Source organism: Bubalus bubalis, chromosome 4 (genome assembly GCF_019923935.1).
Source record: "Bubalus bubalis isolate 160015118507 breed Murrah chromosome 4, NDDB_SH_1, whole genome shotgun sequence".
NCBI classification, from domain to species: Eukaryota; Metazoa; Chordata; class Mammalia; order Artiodactyla; family Bovidae; genus Bubalus; species Bubalus bubalis.
The window spans coordinates 83,171,294-83,194,719 of NC_059160.1; the positions used below are offsets into that span (position 1 = coordinate 83,171,294).

At 38.0% G+C, this 23,426-nt stretch overlaps 1 protein-coding gene across 6 annotated transcripts in view; it reads right to left on the reverse strand.

Annotated features, from left to right (window-relative positions):
• Positions 1 to 23,426, reverse strand: part of ADAMTS20 (ADAM metallopeptidase with thrombospondin type 1 motif 20) — a 203,859-nt gene that overhangs the window by 25,269 nt on the left and 155,164 nt on the right. For all 6 annotated transcript variants that reach the window (XM_025284010.3, XM_006077068.4, XM_044941654.2 and 3 more), the window contains 8 exons: positions 22,793 to 22,966; positions 22,549 to 22,719; positions 15,496 to 15,696; positions 14,703 to 14,832; positions 14,402 to 14,496; positions 14,220 to 14,314; positions 13,554 to 13,687; positions 5,607 to 5,698 (listed from right to left, as the gene is read on the reverse strand). In XM_025284010.3, coding sequence (XP_025139795.3) covers positions 5,607 to 5,698; positions 13,554 to 13,687; positions 14,220 to 14,314; positions 14,402 to 14,496; positions 14,703 to 14,832; positions 15,496 to 15,696; positions 22,549 to 22,719; positions 22,793 to 22,966 — 1,092 coding nt within the window. The remainder of the gene's footprint in view (positions 1 to 5,606; positions 5,699 to 13,553; positions 13,688 to 14,219; positions 14,315 to 14,401; positions 14,497 to 14,702; positions 14,833 to 15,495; positions 15,697 to 22,548; positions 22,720 to 22,792; positions 22,967 to 23,426) is intronic.

Genomic DNA, 23,426 nt, shown 5'->3' on the forward strand with positions numbered 1-23,426 from the left:
CCACCTCATGCGAAGAGTTGACTCATTGGAAAAGACTCTGATGCTGGGAGGGATTGGGGGCAGGAGGAGAAGGGGATGACAAAGGATGAGATGGCTGGATGGCATCACTCACTCAATGGACATGATTTTGAGTGAATTCCGGGAGTTGGTGATGGACAAGGAGGCCTGGTGTGCTGCAATTCATGGGGTCGCAAAGAGTTGTACATGACTGAGCGACTGAACTGAACTGAACTGAAGTCACTTTCATATCCCTGTGCTGTGTGCTGTGCTTAGTCACTCAGTCATGTCCGACTCTTTGCTACCCCATGGATTGTAGCCAGCCAGGCTCCTCTGACCATGGGATTCTTCAGGAAAGAATACTGGAGTGGGTTGCCATGCCCTCTTCCAGGGGTCTTCCCAACCTAGGGATCAAACCCAGGTCTCCCACATTGCAGGTGGATTTTTTACCTACTGAGCCAGCAGGAAAGCCTAAGAATACTAGAGTGTGTAGCCTGTCCCTCCTTCAGGGGAACTTTTCGACCCAGGAATTAAACCTGGGTCTCCTGCTTGCAGGTGGATTCTTGACCAGCTGAGCTGCCTGTTCAATTCAGTTCAGTCATTCAGTCATGTCCAAGTATTTGTGACCCCATGGACTGCAGCATATCAGGCTTCTCTGTCTGGTACCAACTCCTGGAGCCTGCTCAAACTCATGTTTTCATTGAGTTGGTGATGACATCCAACCATCTCATCCTCTGTCATCTCCTTTTCCTCCTGCCTTCAGTCTTTCCCAGAATCAAGGTCTTTTCCAATGAGTCAGCTCTTCCCATCAGGTGGCCAAAGTATTGGAGCTTCAGCTTCAGCATTAGTCCTTCCAATGAATATTTAAGACTGATTTCCTTTAGAAACCCCCAGGGAATCTGAGTTTGAAAGCCAGTGGGATTTGATTACAGAACTTTCACAGGTCTGGGAAACAGACTCTTGGAGGGCACAAACCAAACCTTGTGTGCACCAGGACCCAGGAGAAAGGAGCAGTGACCCCACAAGAGGCTGAGCCAGACTTGCCTGTGAGTGTCCTGGAGTAGCCAGTGAAGATGTGGGTCAACAGTGGCCTGTCATGGGGTCGGCGCACTGAATACAACAGCCCTGGCATAAGTCCTTTTGAAGGAGGTTGCCATTATCGCCATTTGGTTTAGCTGCTAAGTTTTGTCCGACTCTTGCAACCCCATGGACTGTAGCCTGACAGGCTCCTGTCAGGACTTTTTACTGACTGAGCTAATGGAACCCCATTTCCACATCAAGTTTGGCCTCAGGCCAAACTACAGGCAAGGAACACAGTCCCAAACAGAAAATTGGATTAAAGATTTACTGTGCACCCTCCCTATCAGAGCAAGACCCAGATTCCCCCACAGCCATTCCCTCCAATAAGGAAGTTTCCACAAGCCTCTTATCCTTATCCATGAGAGGGCAGACAGAATGAAAACCACAATCACAGAAAACAAACTGATCACTTGGATCACAGTGCTGTCTAACTCAATGAAACTATGAGCCATGTCATGCAGGGACATCCAAGACAGATGGGTCATGGTAGAGAGTATTGAGGAAATGTGGTCAGGTGGAGAAGGGAATGGCAAACCACTTCAGTATTCTTGCCTTGAGAAACCCATGAACAGTGTGAAAAGGCAAAAAGATATGACACTGAAAGATATGGATGTGACTGGTGACGGAAGTAAAGTCCACTACTATAAACAGCAATATTGCATAGGAACCTGGAATGGAAGGTCCATGAATCAAGGTAAATTGGAAGTGGTCAAACAGGAGATGGCAAGAGTAAACATCAATTTTTTAGGGATCAGCGAACTAAAATGGATTCCAGATGAGCTACTTCAAATCCTAAAAGATGATGCTATTAAAGTGCAGCACTCAATATGCTAGCAAATTTGGAAAACTCAGCAGTGGCCACAGAACTGGAAAAGGTTAGTTTTCATTCCAATCCCAAAGATAGGCAATGCCAAAGAATGTTCAATTCTTTGTGTTGACATCCAGTCACATCCACAACTGGGCATTGTTTTCATTCTTTGTGGAGCTATTTCTCTACTCTTCTTCAGTAGCATATTGGGTACCTACTTGCCTGGGGAGTTCATCTTTCACTGTCATATCTTTTTGCCTTTTCACACTGTTCATGGGTTTCTCAAGGCAAGAATAGTAAAGTGGTTTGCCCTTCCCTTCTCCTTGGACCACGTTTCCTCAACACCCAACTGCACTCGTCTCACACACTAGCAAAGTAATACTCAAAACTCTCTAAGCTAGGCTACAACAATATGTGAACCAAGAACTTCCAGATGTTCAAGCTGGATTTAGAAAAGGCAGAGGAACGAGAGATCAAATTGTCAACATACATTGGATCCTAAAAAAAAAATAATAGAATTCCAGAAGAACATCTCAGTTCAGTTGCTTAGTTGTGTCTGACACTTTGCGACCCCATGGACTACAGCTTGCCAGGCCTCCCTGTCTATAATTAACTCCTGGAGTTTTCTCAAAACTTGTGATCCGGGCACTTCCTTTGCCTAGATTTGTGCTTGTACAGTACTGAATGCATTTTTGTGGGGAAAGAAAATGAACACAGGCCACATCTTCATTAAATACAGTGGAAGATGGATAATTAGTATTACAAAAGATGCTCTTTTCAACCACTTACTCAGTAAAGGAATTTTCCTGCTTCGTAGCTGGCATTTGTGTTTCTCTACAAACCATAAAGTCAAAACCTTTATTTGAAATTTTCTTTGTACAGTATGCCAAATCAATATCAGTTCAGTTCAGTCACTCAGTCATGTCCAACTCCTTGCGACCCCATTGACTGCAGCAAGCCAGGCTTCCCTGTCGATCACCAACTTCTGGAGCTTACTCAAACTTATGTCCATCAAGTCAGTAATGTCATCCAATCATCTCATCCTCTGTTGTCCCTTTCTTCTGCCTTCAATCTTTCCCAGCATCAGAGTCTTTTCTAGTGAGTCAATTCTTTGCATCAGGTGGCCAAAGTATTGGAGTTTCAGCTTCAGCATCAGTCCTTCCAATGAATATTCAGGACTGATTTTCTTTAGGGTAGACTGACTGGATCCTCTTGCAGTCCAGGGGAATCTCAAGAGTCTTCTCCAACACTATAGTTCAAAAGAATCAATTCTTCAGTGCTCAGCTTTCTCTATAGTTCAACTCTCACATCCATACATGACTACTGGAGAAACCATGGATTTGACTAGACAGACTTTTGTTGGCAAAGCATATCTCTGCTTTTTAATGTGTTGTCTAGGTTGGTCATAACTTCCTTCCAATGACCAAGAATCTTTTGATTTCATGGCTGTAGTAACCATCTGAAGAGATTTTGGAGCCCCCCAAAATAAAGTCTGTCACTGTTGCCACTGTTTCCACATCTATTTGCCATGAAGTGATGGGACCAGATGCCATGATCTTAGTTTTCTGAATGTTGAGTTTCAAGCCAACTTTTTCACTCCCCTCTTTCACTTTCATCAAGGGGCTCTTTAGTTCTTCTTCACTTTCTGCCATAAGAGTGGTGTCATCTTATATCTGAGTTTATTGATATTTCTCCCAACAATCTTGACTCCAGTTTGTGCTTCATCCAGTCCATCATTTCTCATGATGTACTCTGTATATAAGTTAAATAAGCAGCATGACTATACAGCCTTGAAATACTCCTTTCCCGATTTGAAACCAGTCTGTTGTTCCATAAAGGAGTAAGACAAGGTTGTATATAGCCACCCTGCTTCATTAATTTATATGTAGAGTACATCATGGAAAATGCCGAGTTGGACTGAGCAAAAGCTGGAATCAAGATTGCTGGGAGAAATATTAATAACATCCGATATGCAGATGACACCACCCTTATGGCAGAAAGCAAAGAAGAACTAAGGAGCCTCTTGATGAAAGTGAAAGAGGATAGTGAAAAAGTTGGCTTAAAGCTCAACCTTCAAAAAGCTAAGATCATGGTATCCGGTCCCATCACTTCATGGCAAATAGATGGAGAAACAATGGAAACAGTGACAGACTATTTTCTTGGGCTCCAAAATCAATGCAGATGGTGACTCTAGCCATGAAATTAAAAGATGCTTGCTCCTTTGAAGAAAAACTATGACCAACCTAGACAGCATATTAAACGGCAGAGACATTACTTTCTCGACAAAGGTCCGTTTAATCAAAGCTATGGTTTTTCCAGTAGTCAGATATGGATGTGAGAGTTGGACTATAAAGAAAGCTGAGTGCCAAAGAATTGATGCTTTTGAACTGTGGTGCTGGGGAAGACTCTTGAGAGTCCCTTGGACTGAAGCAGATCAAACCAGTCAATCCTAAAGGAAATCAGTCCTGAATAGTCATTGAAAGGATCGATGCTGAAGATAAAGCTCCAATACTTTGGCCACTTGATTCAAAGAGCTGACTCTTTGGAAAAAACCTTGATGCTGGGAAAGACTGAAGGCAGGAGGAGAAGGAGATGACAGAGGATGAGATGGTTAAATGGCATCACCAACTTAATGGACTTGAATTTGAGCAAGCTCAGGGAGTTGATGACGGACAGGAGAGCCTGTCATGCTTCATTCCATGGGTCACAAAGAGTCAGACACAACTGAGTGACTAAACTGAACTGACTAAAATGTACTGGAATGAGCTACCAGGGTAGCCCTCATATCCCTTTACCAGGTTCTATTTGTATTTCTGGGTCTAAGATTTATATATTTATCTCAGTTAACTTTTTCATATTCATTTGAGCCTATAGTTCTAGTGACCTCCTTTAAGTGCACTTCTCTAATACAGAAAAAGTCCACTTTTTTAACATTAAGCATATCTTCTATGCAATTTGATGGAAATTGTGAATACAAAATTCCTGGAAGAGACAATACAAGCAAACTATTGACTACTTGTCTTCAAAATGATATCAATATTATAATTAGTCCTCCTGTGCATGATTTTTAAATTTTCAATAAATCTACCTAATGATGCTATATTCACCTAGCTTTTATCTCTCCATCTTATTATAAAAATATTGCTCGCTCATAACAACTCTATAAAATCCTTTATTAAAAATGAGATAGTAAATTTCTTCTAGAAAACACACTTTGTACTAGAAATCTCAAAGGTGACATAAAAAAATATATGAAGAGGACCCTGGAAAAGAAAGAATAAAACCAAGAAGACATGGAAATGTATTACTTCACAAATAATAGAAAATTATTCTGAGAATGTTACAGGCCCAGGAAGCTAAAATAACTGATGTTAGTAGCAGTGTAATGAAAGTCACATGCTTGTGAGGCATTTCTTTACCTTGTAATATATGTCTATTCATTTCTAGGAACTAAGTGGAAAGAGTAAAAATAATAAAGCATTGTGGAAGGAGAAACAGGATCTAAACTATTTTAAATTCTTATATTATACCTTTCAAACAAATGCAATATTGGCAAAGATGCTTTTCTTCCAAAGTTTATCTATAAACTTTGCAATAAATTTCATCTAAGTTAGCATTTTCTATTTACTTATCTTTTTGCAGTACTGTGGTCAAGAAAATAAATGAGGACAAATATTATTAATTTTTTTCAGTGAGAAAATAATAAACAAATATGAAATACCTGTGGGCATCTGGCAGCACTATAGCAATCTCCAGCTGTGGCAAATGGAACTGCATTTCCAAATATTGTCTGGGCAAAAAGAAGGTCTGTAGCTAAAAAATAATAAATGAAACTCTTCAGCACTAAGACACTGTATTCAAATCTTCATTGAATACAAAACATACAGTCTTCACATTATATTCTTAAATACATTCATATAATTAATCCAAAACTTTAAGCAAAACTGTTGCACAATTGTCATATGTAACATAGATTAGGCTCTCAAATTTTTATTTAACATAAAAATGTTCATCTCAAAAACTGCCCTAAAAATGGCAGGGACATCTGTAACTAATCCAGATGTTTTAAAAGCTAAATATATGTTCTATTGTATTTTAGATCATAGTGAATATCTAAAATAGATAAAGTGGGGTCAAGGAACAAAATTAGAAGAAGCATTATTTAAATATAAATAGGTGTGGAGGCATGGGTTGGCAGGGGCTTACCACAGGGACGGTGGCACTGGAAGGTCCCCCGGTGTAAACCCCCTTGGAGTTAACCATTAACCTTACCATAGAGCCTATAGACTCCAGGCTGGGTCACCTCAGGCCAAACAACTACCAGGGAGGGAGCACAAACCCACCCATCAGCGGATAACTGAATTAAAGCTTCACTGAGCAAGGCCCTGCCCACCAGAGCAAGACCCAGTTTTTACCATCACCATTCCCTCCCATCAAGAAGCTTACACAAGCCTGTTAGCCTCATCCATCAAAGGGCAAACAAGAAGAAGCAAGAAGAAGCATAGTCTCAAAGCAGCTAAAACAAAACCACATTAGATAAAGTTAATCACGATGAAAATGCATAAAATTATGTCCCAGATGAAGGGACAAGATAAAACCCTAGAAAAACAAGCAAATGAAGTGGAGATAGGCAACGTTCCAGAAAAAGAATTCAGAATAATGGTAGTGAAGATGATCTACGATCTTGGGAAAAGAATGGAGGCAAAGATTGAGAATATGAAAGAAATGCTTAGCAAAGACCTAGAACTAAAGAACAAACAAACAGAGATAAATGGTACACTAGAAGGAATCAACAGCAGAATAACTGAGGCAGAAGAATGGACAAATGACCTGGAGGACAGAATGGTGGAAATCTCTGCCACAGAACAGAATATAGAAAAAAGAATGAACAGAAACGAAGACAGACTAAGAGACCTTGGGGACAACATTAAATACACCAATATTTGCATTATAGGAGTACCTGAAGGAGAAGAGAGAGAAAAAGGACCTGAGAAAATATTAGAAGAGATAATAGCTGAAAACTTCCTGAACATGGGAAAGGAAACAGTCAACCAAGTCCAGGAAGCACAGACAGTTCCAGGAAGGATAACCCAAGGAGGAACACACCAAGACACATACTAAAGATAAATAGGGAATTCCAGTGGCTAGGACTCAGTGCTTTCACTGCTCAAGGGCCCAGGTTCAATCCCTGGTCCAGGAACTAAGATTCTACAAACTGTGGTGCAACCAAAAAAACAAACAAATTTTAAAAAAGATAAATTATGACAAAGCAATATGCAAGTGCTTATAGAGAGTACACATTATCAATTAATTTAGGGAATTCAAAAACACCCAGCTAAAAAGTGTGCTATTTCTTTGATTTCTTATATTATTACATTATATTATTATTTCATTCCTATTTTATTTTTTCTAATGGTGTTAACAAAATTTCTTGATTGGCAAAAATGCTGGGGATTCTACATAAAGTATCAAAAAAATAGAGATCTTGGCTCAAAAATAGGAGAAACCCTGAAAATAAGCTGGCCCAATCACTTTTTGATGCTTAAACCACTTAACATTACAACTAATGTTCATTCAGTCAGTGGCTTTCACCTCTGCTAACGTTGTTTCAAATACTTTTCAAGAAGACTGCAAGACCACTGCATGCCCCAGTGATGACACCAGTCCCCTAGAGGCAATCCCCAAAGGTAGCATCTCTGGAAATATTTATCATATCTCTAAGAGTAGTTTCCAAATCCAGGAGGCCTTCCGTGGTGTGCCAGGTCAGCCTGTACCCAATCATGAGAACAAGTTTGGTGTGTCTTTTCCTATCTGCATGCAAAATGAGCTCATGATGGTAGCTTAAAATTGGTCGTGGTGGGAATATATACCTCAAGAAACTGAAAAATAATACAAATCAAACTTTTTTCCTGGTTGTTAAGAGTTGGTTGTTGAACATTTACCCATTGCTTATGCATGTCACTTAGGGTTAGGCTGAGGCAAACAACAGACACAATTTTCAAATCATCCTTTGCTATGGTCTCCTACACGATTACCTGGATAACCCCAAAATAGCTTTCACTTAAAGAGTCCAAAGAAAGCTGAAAGCCGAAGAATTGATGCTTTTGAACTGTAGTGTTGGGGAAGGCTCTGCAGAGTCCCTTGGACTGCAAGGAGCTCAAACTAGTCAATTCTAAAAGAAATAAATCCTGAATATTCATTGGAGGGACTGATGCTGAGGCTGAAGCTCCAATATTTGGCCACCTAATGTGAAGAACCGACTCACTGAAACAGATGCTGATGCTGGGAAAGACTGAAGGCAGGAGGAGAAGGGGACAAGAGGACAAGATGGTTTGGCATCAATAACTCAATGAACATGAGTTTGAGCAAGCTCCAGAAAGTGAAGGACAGGAAAGTCTGGCATGTTGCAGTCCATGGTGTTGCTAAGAGTCAGACACAACTGAGTGACTGAACAATAACAGGTCCCAAGCTAAATGCAATTATCCTTTCATGTCACAATTAACATTTCATGCCACAAATCCCCATATTCTGTCTGTTAGAAAATCACAGAGTGTGCCTCTTTAATATTCCTCTCAGGTTCTTATGCTCTCTGTCTTAAACCTTGTCCTTAATAATTTAGACCCTCATCACTGTCTATCTGAACTATTATATTATTAATAATATTAGCTTTCTAATCATCTTCATGGATAAAATTTGTTTTCCCTCCAAATAAGTCTGTTTCCTCCTTTGCTTATACTTGTACCCCAAAGGTCCTCATAACTCAAAAGAAAAAAAAAGATAAATTCAATTTATAGTTTAGTATACATTGTCATTTATGATCTTCTTTCTGGGAAATTATTTAACAAACTGCTACCAACATCCACTCAATTTATGCTTAGGAAAAATTGGATGACTTAATCTCTGATGGAACCAAGATGCTTCACCATCCCATGCTTTGTTCAAGATGTCTCTGCCTCCTGAAACTCCATTTTCTCTCTTTGGTTAATACAAATTTGGCTTCAAGATTTCCTCAAGATAGCTTCTTGAGGAAAGTTGACTCATTCAGCAAATACTTCTTTAGAACATTATGTATTGGGCATTATTATAAGTACTGCAAGTGAATGAAAAAGGGCCCGATGGACTCTGAGTGCTACCAGAGAGAGAGATAAGTAACAGAGTAGATACTATCATATGTTACAGGTGATTATTGCTATAGGAAAAATAAACAACCAGGAAAAGGACAGGGGAAAAGGAAGTTTAGGCATGGAGAGGGTCTAGGATGCATTCATTGGGAAAGTATATTTAAGCAGAGACCCAAAAAATATTAAGTGGTAAATCCAACATATAACTGTGGGACAATCATTCTAGGCAGATAGAACAGAAAGTGCAAAGGCTTTAAGGAGGGATGGGGTAGATGCTTGATGTATTCAAAGAACAGCAAAGGGACAAGTGTGTCTGAAGCAGTTCATGCACGGGAGGAATGTGGAGGGAAGGAGCAGAAAAATAATGGGTTGGGAAGGTCATGTTGAGTTTTACTGGCCACTGGCAAGGTTTTTATTTTATGAGTTAGATGGGAGATGTTTGGAGAGTTTTGAGCAAAGGTTGGAGTTGTTAAAAAGATGAAAGCAGATCATGTGTGAGGCATGACATGGCTTGTTTTATGGATCACTCTGGCTTCTCTGCTAAGAAGAGAATCTAGGTCAGGAGTAGGAGGAAAGGTAAAAAGGAACTTGAGCGCTACGAGAGTAAACAGGGATGCCACTCCATAGGTATAATAATTCAGGTGGAAAAAAATAATATAGACTTCTATCAAGGTGGTAGCTAATGAGGAATATCAAAGAGGGACTTGGTGTGTGTCTTAGCTCAAGCTTCCCTAACAAACTCAAAGACTGGGTGTCTTAACAGAAACTTATTTTTCCCAGTTCTAGACCCTAAGATCAGGTACCAACATCATCAGGATCTGATGAAAGGCCCCTACCTGGCTTGTAGAACTTGGTAATGGATGGCATGCAGGTGTGAGAGAAAGGGGGGAGTTAAAGATGTTGCTGTGTTTCAACAAGAGTAACTAGAAGATTATAGTTGCCATATATTGAAATGGTGAAAATTAGGCATAGAAGGAGTTTTTGTGAAGAAACATTGAAAGTTGAGTTGTGGATACATTGTCAGGTACCTATTAGATGTAGGTATGCTGAGAAGGGAGTTGACTCTTGAAATTCAGGGCAGCAGTCCAAATTGGGGCTATACATTTGGGACTGTCATTTAACAGATGGTGTTTGAAATCTGTAAGTTGAAAGAGACCTCTAAGGAAATGATGGAGTCCTGAATTTCTTCAATACTCATTGTTGTAGAAGATAAAGAACCTAGTTGAGAAACAGTGAGAAAAATGGAAGAAAGAGTGACCAAGACAGGTACCAAATCATGAGCATGTGGACTCCTGGAAGCCAAATGCTGCTGATGGATCGAGTAAAATAAAAACCAAGAATTTGTCATTGGATTTAGATAAATGGAGGAAAAACTGGTGATGTAAGAGAGAAAGGAAAGCTTGCTGAAATAATGTTCTGGAGTTGGTTCAAAGCAAGAAACCCAGAGCACAAGTAGAGAGGGTTGCCTCAAATGGGAGTGGGAACAGTTCATCCACAGTAACCAGGAGAGAAGGCAAAGTCTAGGTCAAGGTTTAGGTGGGTTAGTAGTTGTGATGTTACCAAAAGTGGGATCCAACTGCTTGCCACTCTAAAGCCAATAAAGAGTCAGAAAGTGAAGTCACTCTGTCGTGTCCGACTCTTTGTGACCCCATGAACTGTAGCCCTCCAGGCTCCTCCATCCATGGGATTTTCTAGGCAAGAATATTGGAGTGGGTTGCCATTTCCTTCTCCAGGAGATCTTCCTGACCCAGGGATTGAACCCAGGTCTCAAGCTAATAACGAGTCAGAAAGTGAAGTCACTCAGTCGTGTCCGACTCTTTGTGACCCCATGAACTGTAGCCCTCCAGGCTCCTCTGTCCATGGGATTTTCCAGGCAAGAATATTGGAGTGGGTTGCCATTTCCTTCTGCAGGGGAATCTTCCTGACCCAGGGATTGAACCCAGGTCTCCTGCACTGCAGGCAGACTCTTTAGCATCTGAGCCACCAGGGAATCCCAAATAAAGAGTCAAGGGTGGTGAAAAGGAAAGGTTGCTTTATTTCAGAGGCCAGCAACCAGAGGACTGGGCAGGCTCCTATCCACAAGCTGGTTCCCCCACCACTGACAGTCAGTGGGCAAAAGCTTTTATAGAAGAGGGAGGGGGCTACATGCAAAAACAGCACAGTCAGCTCTGAGAGTCACCTTGGAATTAGTCATGCAGTAGTCTGATCAGAGTCATCCTGATTGTTTTAAGTACAGTTAGTCTTTAGTTCCAGGCTTTCCAGGTAGTACTAGTGGTAAAGAATCTGCCTGCCAAGGCAGGAGACATAAGAAACTCGGGTTGGATCCCTGGGTCAAGAGGATCCCGTGAAGGAGGAAATGGTAACCCACTCCAGTATTCTTGCATGGAAAATTCCATAGACAGAGGAGCCTGGAGGCCTATAGTCCATGGGGTCGCAAAGAGTCAGACACGACTGAAGCATCAGGCACCCACACAGTCTTTAGTTCCAGGATCAGTTTCTTCCCATTTCTTTGAGGCCAGTTCTCAAAATTGTGGCAGCTTATGTCACAGCTACAGTCTGATGATCATCATGTAGTTATCTTCTTCAACCTGCTGGGAGTTTCAGTATCTATAAGACAGCTCAAAGGATATGGCTCAGAATATTATCTATAGCTCTTGGGGAGAAACTAAAGATCCTTGACTTTGCTTAATGACTATTGGTGTCCTTTGACTGTTTTCCTTTGTTTCTGCATTTCCTCACTTCTCTGATTAAACTTACTCTTTGGCTAAAGTTTCTCTACAGACAGAAGGCAGGCTGAGGACATGAAAGGCAAGGACTGTAGGGTCCTGCTCCATTTCAGTGGTAGTTTGCAGAAATTCCATTCTTGTTCTTAGTTTCTCAATGAGAGAGGAAACAGATCATCAGCAATTAGGGACTAGAGTGGAGGTATTAGAAATTTTAGAAACTTGAAGCTGGAGAAGAAGCTGTGAGTTAGACATTGAAAGGAGTGGAGGAGGAATGGAATAGGGTCCATGCAAGCTCAGGAGTCAGCATTTAAAGTAAATCAGTCAGGAGGCCTGTGTATTATTTGCCACACACAAAATTCATGGTGCAGATGCAGAGCAGGTGAAAGGTTTAATTTAATCAAGACTGGACTTTTGGCACACACGTCTGAGGAAGGACAATGAAAGCAAGTGGAAAGTGTATACATTTAATATTGTATCTTCAGAGCCCAGCCCAATGCCTGGCAAAATGGCAGGTTTGTTAGATAAATGAATGAAAAATAAAAAGTTAATGAACAGCAAATAAGTTCCTAAATGTCCATTATTTACTCAGCAATACTGACACAGCATATATTATTAAATAATAACATTATTTATAGAGCACTTACTACCTACAGGGAATTTACTAGGTATGTTGCAAGTATTATCTCTTAATTCTATCCAAAAACAAAACATAAATAAAGAAAAGAAGGAAAGAAGACATAAAAAAAAAGAAAAAGAAAAAGCTTGAGAGGCATCTTACTTTAGAAACGAGGGGATTTAGGCTTAGAGAGACATGCCCAAGGTCACAGACTAGTAACTGGATGAAGACAGCTTACACTCAGGAGTCTAACTTCAGTTTATGATCATATCCAAAGCAGCATAATCCTTACCCACTATAGTAGTGGCGGGTGTTTAGCACATGGTAGCCACTATTACTAACAGTAATAGTTCACCATCATATGACTGCAAGTTAGAGATTACGTATTCATGCATTCACTGTCTCAACAAACATTTTTTTGTTTCTTTTTATGATTTAGGCACTATGCTAGGCTTTGGTGATTTAATTTTGATTTAGAGTTTCTGCTTCTGAAATGAACTTCTTTGCCTTTTCATGTCACTATGTAATATCCAGGAGGGTAGACTGTCTGATGGTCAGTGTATGTTAGGGTTCATAAATATACTTAAACTTTACCATTCTGTAAATTGATTCCTAGAAAGGCAGCTGGTCCATAATCTGGGATTGTGGGTGGGAGGGACTTTATCCCTGCAGTGCCAGTACTAACTCCAAGACGTGGGGCAAGTCACGTAATTCTCTAAGTGCATCTTAATTTTATCACTTGCAACGATATGATGAAATACTGCCTATCTAGTATAAGGTTGTTAAAAAAATCAAAGGAGACAAAGCATAAGAAAATATTAGACAAACTGTCACCTAAAACTCATGCTAATTATTACTTTAAACCTTTCCAGGAAGCTTATACAACTACATTTAAAATATTGATTTCCTTGTTTTTAATGTAATTTGGAATTTTAGGGTACAGGGTTATATCTCGGAAGGGCGATATCTTTACTACAACAGTATCTTTAGTAATAACAGTGTCATTACCACCACATCTTTATTAAGAATTCCCAAGGTCTATATTGTTGCATTGGAGTATGTAGCTAATAACATTTTTTAAAAAATTTTAAGTAATTATTGTACAATGCTAGACCCCAGTTACCACATACACCATATAGCATATTGTTAAACTTGGACTAGCAAATAAATGTTTCTCATTTTACAACTAGCGATTCAGTACTTACTTTTAATTTGCATGGAAGTAAGATCAATTCTTATTTTGCTAAAAACAGTGTGTCCAGCAGCCAGATAGTCATTTTTACATTCACAGTCTTGCCTCCTGCTTCCATTAAAAGGACATTCATATGGATTTCGTAGTCTATAACAACATTAGAATATTTTGGTGTTAGGTACAGTTATTAGACCATAATGTAAATAGTAACTTTGGAAGTGGGAGGGAAAAAGACACCCTCTTCAATATTTTTTGTGTCAACAAGTTAAATGTGAAAGAAGTAAAAATCACTCAAGGTTAACGTACAAAATGATCAATGGGAAATTCAAGACCAGTTTGTAGAAAAATAATTCAGCTGTAGTTCTCCCAGCTTTTGTTACCGGAATGAACTTGATTTCTATGAAAATGTACACAGGTCTTAAAGTCTACCCTCCTCTGTTGTCCCATTGCTCACCCACAGCTTCCTTCTTATTCAGTCTTTCTGTGAGTACATGTTAATACCCAAAGTTTGATTACTGAACAGGCATGGACAACATCTGACTTATGTCCTAATATGTCCACCTGCTCTTAAATTACCTGTTCCGCTGCGAGCTATTCAACTACCACTTCGAACTCTGGAACTTCTAATTCTCTTTATGGACCATAAAAATGCACAGAGAGGGCAAAATACAGCTCATACCTAAAACCATACACTTCAGAAAAGTTGTCTTCTTCACCTTTGACCAGTGATATATATTCCTTAGGGTTCTGCAAGTGCATGCCAGCACAATAGATCTAAAGGGAAAATGTAAAGATCTGGAAAAGCTTGTTTCAAAGTCAATGGTCGGTGTTAAAATCAAATAGGAACTGTTTACATAATACCTTTGTTATTCTTCCTTTAATGTTAAGGTAATAGTCACCATCCTTGGTAATGTTGTTTTTCATTTGTATTTCTTTACAGCTGGTAAATGTTTTACCTTCAAGGACAAGTGAGTACAACTTATCAACAAAGAACATATTATAGACACAACATGAATTTAACTTAATTATACCAATATCGTTATACTCTGAAAAAAGAAACCTTCATTTTGTGGAGTGTATGACTAAATATTATTTTCAAATTTTAACTAAAACTTCTTTAAAATACTTAGTTTCTAAATATATTTTTGAAGTGTTAACTTACAGTCACTGACATAACATTTCTTTTGAGCATCTGGTTTTAAATGCTTTAAACATAAATCACTGGACAGACCATTATCGGCCATGCATTCCACTCTTCTCTCCATCATCCCAACTCCACAAGTCACAGAGCACTGTGAATAGAGTAAAATTGGAAGGTAAACTATAAGACAGATAATAAGGCCAGTAAATGCACATCTCCTCCTCCCTGACTAGGTCCTTTTGGAACAAACTGATGATCAGTAACATCCAGGAGGCTGAAGAGTCACAGGTGGGATTAATCCTTAAGAGACTGAAGCTATTCTTTCTCGGTTACTGACTTCTTTCCCTTCATTTTGTATAGTTATCTCAGCAGTTTGTTGTAAATCCTTGCTAAATATTATTTAATGATGGTTATTCAAACTCCTGAGTTTTTACTCAGTGATACAGGTTAAGTTTGCATAGCAATATTTACCTGCTTTCTATCAATTAAATTGGAAATGGAGCAGGGTGCAAATAACCTGTACTATTCATATGTTAAATTTATTTACTTTTTCACTGAACTAAAAAATACTGCGTAAGTATTGCTCAAAATGCAAGCCACCATGCCAGGCTCTCTGAGGAACAGACACAGGATCAGTCATAAACCAAGTTATAGGAAACATAGAGACTAGATATTTGTACAAATAACTGATAGTGATTGCTAGAAAACAGGGTTATGAGACAACTCTGATATCTAGATAGATGTGCAGATAGCCATGCACCCACAACTAGAAAGTCCCATTCATAAGATTTTAAATTCATAATTACATACTGACCTCACTCCATTTTCCAACTTTCCAAGTGGCCATATGCAAACAGGTCCTAAAATTGCATTTGTAAACCTGAGGGGAAGGCAGCACAGGGCATACTCGATAGTCTATAGGCCACAGCTCATGAAGCTTATGTTTCTCCGTAGACTGGACCCCAACGCAATATGTAATCCTTTGTCGATAACTAAATCCACAGTTACCTGCACACTGAAAAATACAGTGTTACAAGGGCTGAAGAAGACGCCCTTAAATTTAAGGGTCACTGCTTAGCGTTTCCCCACACAATCCTATATATTAGCCTCATTTACAGATGGGTAAACAAAGGTTCAGAGACATTAGGCAACTTTCCCAGTAAATGGAAAGGATCTGGATTCAGGACTGACTGTCTATTTGTAGTGCCTATGTGTTTTGCTCGTTTGGGTTCTTTTTTTACTACGCTTATTTTTCTTGTTGATATTTAAGAACAGCTTAACTGAATCAAAAGTTATCTCCTGATAAGCACAGATTTGGAAAAATGAAACATCAATGGTTCTTAACTGAAATAAAGGACATTTATTAGTCTTAACATGCTTGTAACTCTATATAAGTTTAGCATACATCTATCTTCATACACACAATGTGATGTATATTACCACTGACTAGAATAGGTAAGTGATTTAGATATAAATGAAAGATCCAGAGCAAAAATGGGCAAACAAATTTCTGACTCCAGGAAAAAGGAATAACAAGGAATAGAGTTACCTTCTAACCTAAAACAACAGAAACACCTGGACAAAATATATAAAACAATAGCTCTTAAGACACTGGATATTAGGCAATAAAGGATAGTGGTCCCTGGGAGAGCAAAACAAAGTGACCCTGTAATTCCTCCAGCCTCCTGCCTTGAGTGAGTGCCCAGGTTTTGGAACAAGGAAAGGGACCCCAGTGGGACAGCAAGAGTTCAGATTAGTGTAAACATGTGAAGACACCAATTGAGGCCAAGGTTGGACTGATCAAAAAATGAATCACTGTATCTGGCACTCACACAGGACCAGACATAGTGTCAGTTCCTTTCATTGAGACTGTAAAACCTTATATACACGCAGCAATAGGTACCGTATTCAAAAGGGTCTTGTGGCACAGTAGAGGGGAATAGCTAACCCTAGACTAAACAATGCACTGTGCAAGCATACTAAGTCACTTCAGTCATGTCTGACTCTCTGTGATCCCATGGACTTAACCCACCAGGTTCCTCTGTCCATGGGATTCTCCAGGCAAGAATACTGGAGTGGTTTGCCATGCCCTCCTCCAGGGGATCTTCCTGACCCAGGGATCAAACCTAGGTCTCCTGCATTGCAGGCAGATTCTTTACCATCTGAGCCACCAGGGAAGGCCTAAACAATGCTTTGGGATTTTCTTTATGTAAGACCAGTCTCACAACGCACCTGTCTCACATAAAAAAAATTGTAAGAGCTAGACAAGAAAAGAGCAAACTGCTTACAATCAAAATAGCTACATTCTGGAACAAAGTTCAAAATATACATACAGATACAAGAATAAAAACTATCCAGTAGCCAACACAATAACAATCAAAATTCACAATAAAAATAACTAGCATGCCAAGAGACAGGAAAATATAAACTATGATGAGAAAAATCCATCTGTCAAAGCCAATCCTGAGGGGTGAGTGACATCAGTGAAAATAGAAGAGCAAGAATGTCTGAAAATGTTCTCTTCTAGAAACGCAGTGAGAAAACTGGCAAAACTTGTGAAAATCAAATTTTTCCGAGCTTTGTAAACTAACCAAAGGCTTGCAGCAATCCTAGAAGCATTTATTAAAGAAATAAGGCTAAATCTTGGGAAGAAGACTTTTGTATGTTTTAGGTGCCCTATTCCCATTCCCCCTCTCCAGCCCTATCGTGGCCTTGAAAATCAATACCTCTGCAAACATAGTGAGGAACAAAAGCCTGGAAGCCACCAGAGGAACTGAACTGTCTAAGCCTCATTTCCAGAAAACTATCATTATTTGAACTGTTTGGTGGTTTTCTGAAAGACCTCCCTTGCAAGTCTCTCTTTATTTGACTTTACTCAGCATTTGCCCAGTGCTAAAAGCCTTCTCCTTGAGGGCATTTTTGGACACAATTAAAGGCTATGTTTAACTTTGCAACTTCCACAGGAGGTGTATAAGCAGGCAATCAATGGGCAAACCAAAAAAGCTTAAAAGGAAAAGCTTGGAAAAGAAATGTCCACAAGGCTTTAAAGGCTCCAACAGAGTCATAAACAACTAGGAGGCCATGGACATCCACAAGTTTATCCAGGGCTGTTGCAAACTTAGGAAATAACTGAGAAGTGCCTACACTCTCACTCCTGAGAGTGTTGGTTCTGCATAACAGATGTCAAGGTTCTGCATAAGCAGGAAGTAAAGTTAAGGAACAGTTGTCTGTTAAAGGTGCTCACACATTACACAGAGCCCCTTGGCAAAGACTGGAGATTATTGGTTCCAAATAACTAAAAAAATAATTATCCAGTCATAAGTTTAAAACTAAATTAATCACATAGAGACTTTAGTGACCACATGTGACAAAGAAAACATGTTACAGTTAGTTCAGAAAAGTCACAAAGAACAACAAATAGTAGTAAAGAAACTATGGGGAGATGGGATAACATGTATAGAAATCCATGGAGACCCATAAACAAGTAAATAGGTTGAATTAATAATCAAAAAATTTCATACAATCAAAAATCCATGACTAGAGGCTTCATTGGTGAATTGCCCCAAATGTTTAGAGAAGAATTAGTACCAACTCTTCCAAAATACTTCCAAAATACAGACTAGAAAAGAACACTTCCTAATGAGGCCAGTATTACCCTCATGCCAAAACTAGATGAAGACATATCAAGGAAAAAATACTACAGACCAATATCTCATGAATATAGATGCAAAAACGGTCAATAAAACACTAACAAAACAATCCCAGAAGCAAATAAAAAGGATTGTACATCAAGACAAAGTGAGATTTATCCCAGGAATGTAAGATTGTTTCAATATATGAAAATCAATCAATAGACTACATCATAGGAATAGACTCATATACAAAGACCACATAAGTATCTCAATAGATGCAGAAAAAGCATTTAACAAAATCTAACACATTTTTATGATATAAACACTAAGCAAACTAGGTATATAAGGACATGATAACAGAATCTACAAAAAATTAATAGCTAGCATATTTAATTATGAAAATTGAAAGAAAATTTTCCTCCAAAGAGGAAGGTGTCTGTTTTTACCACTTGTACTCAACAGATTTGGAGTTTCTAGCCAGGGAAACCAGGCAAGAAAAACAAGCAAAAAGCATCCATATTTAAAGGAAGAAGTAAAACTACCTGAATTTGCAAATGATATACTTCTGCATATAGAAAAGTAATCTACACAAAAAAAGAAATAAATGTGTTGTCTATGGGGTCGCACAGAGTCGGACACGACTGAAGTGACTTAGCAGCAGCAACATACAAAAATTAATTATATTTCTGCACATTATAAATGGATAAGCAGAAAATGAAAAGAGTACAATTCCATTTTCAGAAGCATAAAACATTAACAAAATTCTTAGGAACAAAATTAACCACAGAAGTGTAAGGTCTGCACAATGAAAATTATAAACTTTAAAGCATCCTTTAAAGAAATTAATAAGACCTAAATAAATGAAAAGACAGGTCATATTCATGGATTAGAAGACACAATTAAGATGGCAATATTCCTCAACTTGATCATGATTCAATGATGCTCAAGTTTACACACAATATGACAAGCTGATCCTAAAATTTACATAGGCATGTGAGGGACACAGCATAAGCAAATAATCTTGAAAAAGAAAAGCAAAATTTGTTCCCTCCAGTTCCTGATTTCAAAACTTACTATAAAACTACCTTACTATAAAACCATGATTATGTGGAACCAATATAAGGATAGACACATAGGTCAGGTAACTGAATTGAGAGTGCAGAAATAACTCTTCAATAACAGATAATTCAATGCAGAAAGAATAATTTTTCCAAAAATTGTGTTGAAATATCTGGATAGCCACATGCAAAAGGATAAAGTTGGATCCCACTTTATATCATATACAAAAAATAATACAAAGTGGATCACATACCTAAATGTAACAGCTAAAGTTATAAAATTCTTAGAAGAAAATATAAACTTTGTAACCTTATTTTCTTAGATATGATACCTAAAGTATAAGTGAACAAAAATAAATGTGACTTCATCAAATTAAATACATTTGTACGTGAAAAGACACCAAGAAAATGAAAACACAGGGTAAAATTTACAACTGACATCACAGAAATACAAGTATCATAAAAGATTACTGCAAACAATTATATACCAACTAATTAGACAACCTAGAAGACATGGATGAATAAATTTCTAAAAATGTACAGTCTCCCAAAACTGAACCAGGAAAAAACAAAATATATGAACAGACTGATTACCAGTAATGCAATTGTATCAGTAGTAAAGCAACTCTTAAAAAACAACAATCCAGGACCAGACTGCTTCACAGGTAAATCCTACCAAACATTTAGAGAAGAGTTAACATCTATCTATTCAAAATATCCCCCAAAATTGATGAAGGAACACTTTCCAATTCATTCTACAAGACTAGCATTAGCTTGATACCAAAACCTACAAAAACTAGACAAATATCTCTCACACACACACACACACACATACATACACACAAATACTGGTCAATATCACTGATGAACATAGATGCAAAAATCCTCAACAAAATATTAGCAAATCAAATTCAAGTGGAGTTCAGTCCAGGGATGCAAGACTGTTTCAATATCCACTAGTCAACATGTATAATACACCACATTAGGAAAATGAAGGATAAAAATCATATGATTATCTTAATAGTACAGGCAATATACCTAAATATATTAATAATAAAAATTATATATGGTAAACCCATAACTAGCATTAACACTTAATGATGAAAAGTTGAAAACTTTTCCTCTAAGAACAGGAACAAGTCAAGAATACCCACTTATCACCTTTATTCAACATAGTTTTAGAAGTTATAACCATAGTGGTCAGATAAAAAAAGAGACAAAAGGCATTCAAATGGGAAAGGAAGAAGCAAAATTTTCACCATTTGCAGCGGACAAGATATTATATATAGAAAACTCTAAAGACTCCACCAAAAATCTATTAGAACTAATAAATGAATTCAGTAAAGTTGTGGAATACAAAATAAATGTACAGAAATCTATTGCATTTCTATACATTAATAATGAACTGTCATAAAGACAAAAAGAGTTTAATTCCATTTATAGCCTCCTTTAAAAGAATAAAATATCTAGGACTACATTTAACCAGTAAAGTGAAAGACCTGCACTTTGCAAACTGTAAGACATTGGTGAAATAAACAGAATAAGACACATATAAACAGAAAGATACAGCATGTGCACTTGGACTGGAAGAACTAATATGTTAAAGTGTCCATACTACACAAAGCCATCTACAGATGTAATGCAATCCCTATCAAAATATCAGTGGAATTTTTCACAGAAGTAGAACAAAGAATCCTAAAATTTGAATTGAATAGCCACAGCAATCTTGAGGAAAAAAAAAAGTTGGAGGTACCAAACTCTGTTTTCAAACTACACTATAAAGCTATAGTAATCAAAACTCTATGATACTGGCACAAAAACAGACACACACATGAATGGTACAGAACAGAAAGCCCCCAGATAAACTTATGCTTATGTGATCAATCAAACAACAAAAAAGCTAAGACTATACAGCGGAGAATAGACAGTCTTATCAATAAATGGCATTGGGGAAACTGGACAGCTACATGCAAAAGAATGAAACTGGACAACTTTCTTACAACTTACACAAAAATAAACTTAAAATGACTAGAGATTTAAATATAGTGCCTGAAACCATAAAACTCCCAGAAGAAAACATAGGCAATATATTCTTTCACACCAGGCTTAGCAATGTTTTTTCTTTTTCTTTTTTTTTTTGTATACATCTCCTTAGGCAAGGGTAACAAAAGCAAAAGCAAACAAATGGGTCCTCGGCACATTAAAAATCTTTTACATAGCCAAGGAAACTATCAACAAAATGAAAAGGCAGCCTACTGAATGGGACACTATATTTGCAAATAATGCATCTGATAAGAAAATACCTAAAATAAATAAACTTACACAACTCAGTATCCAAAAAAAAAAAAAGAGCAAACAATCCAGCTAAAAAATGGGCAGAGACTCTGAATAGACACTTTTCCAAGGAAGACATACAGATGGCCAACAGACACATGAAAAAATGCTCAGCATTATTAATCATCAAGGAAATTCAAATCAAAACCACGATATCACCTCAGACTTGTCAGAATGGCTATAATCAAAAAGATTTAAAAAAAAACAAGTGTTGGCAAGGATGTGGAAAAAAGGTAACCCCCATGCACTTCTGGTGGAGATATAAATTGGTACAGTCACTGTGGAAAATATTATAGAGTTTCCTCAAAAAATTGTAAGTAGAATTACCATATGATCCAGCAACTCCATTTCTGGATATTTTTCTGAAGAAAATGAAAACACTAACTCAAAAAGATATATGCACCCCAATATTCATAGCACCGATACTTACAACATCCAAGATATGACAGCAATCTAAGTGTCCATAAATAAATAAAGTATATACTTCTTATATACACCTTAAACTTGTACAGTGTTGTGGGTCAATTATACCTAAATAAAATTGGAAGAAAAACATTTTTTAAAGCTGCCAACTATGCAGGGCCAGATGCCAAACTGTTCCTGGTAGTTGGTTTCACAGTTATCACCGCTTGACACTTCAGAAATGCACCAGAATTTAACATGCATGCCACTATTCCTGTATTTGCACCATCTAATCTCCCAGCGCTTTTATTCCTTAGGTTAATATATACACTATTACCCGCTCCCATGTTCAAATTCAGACCCAGTTTCAACTGTATCAAATTTGAGATTCAATTTTACTTTCTAAGAGTGAAAATCCTCAACTTCCTTTCTTTGCCTTACCTGGGATGAGTCTCCTGTTACCACGATATACTTGCAGGGAGAGTTTCTGCACTTTTTGATGGCGAGAGGTCTGGTTGCGAGGTCACAGAAACTCTCACTCACTTCAATGTTTTGTGCATCCATGCACTTCACTTGCCGATATGTCTCTCTTTTCTTACATGATATTGAGCACTAGAAATACAATGATGAAATGAAGAACACTCTCACTGAACGGCCGTGTGAAAGCTTACTTGACAATACTCACATCCAACCACTCTCCTGCCACCCAGTGGTACTGTGTGCAGTTCCGATGCCAACACTCTCTCTGAAAATAAGGCCGCGTGGATGGATCACACTTTTCCTCCGCCACCCGACCAACTCCTCTCAGTCTGCAGTACACATCCCGTTGCTGAACTCCGGAGCCGCAGGTCACAGAGCACTATGAAGAAGCCGAAACGATTTGAATAATCAACTAACAAACATCAAATTATGTAAAAATCACAAAATAGAGTCATGACCTATTTTCTTGTTTCTTTTAACATAGCCTGATATTATATCACAAATAAGAAAATACATGCAGGAAGTATTTTTAACATTTGTCTGGAGCAGCTATTCGAATACACAAATAGATGTTCTTTATTTTGCAATATTTATTCAAGTTGTATAGAAACTATGACCTGATACTCCATCCGAATTGGTAATTCTCTTCTGACTTAAACATGCTTAATATCTACAAAATTTGCCACAACATTCAATCAAACTATTCTACTATTACATTGCTTTTGAAAATTATTTAAATCCTTACACTGTATGCATAATTTCCCTCAAAGCAACAATAATTTCCAAGTTTGGGTTCTATTCATCTTTATACCTACAGTAGGTAGTATAGCTTGGGAGTC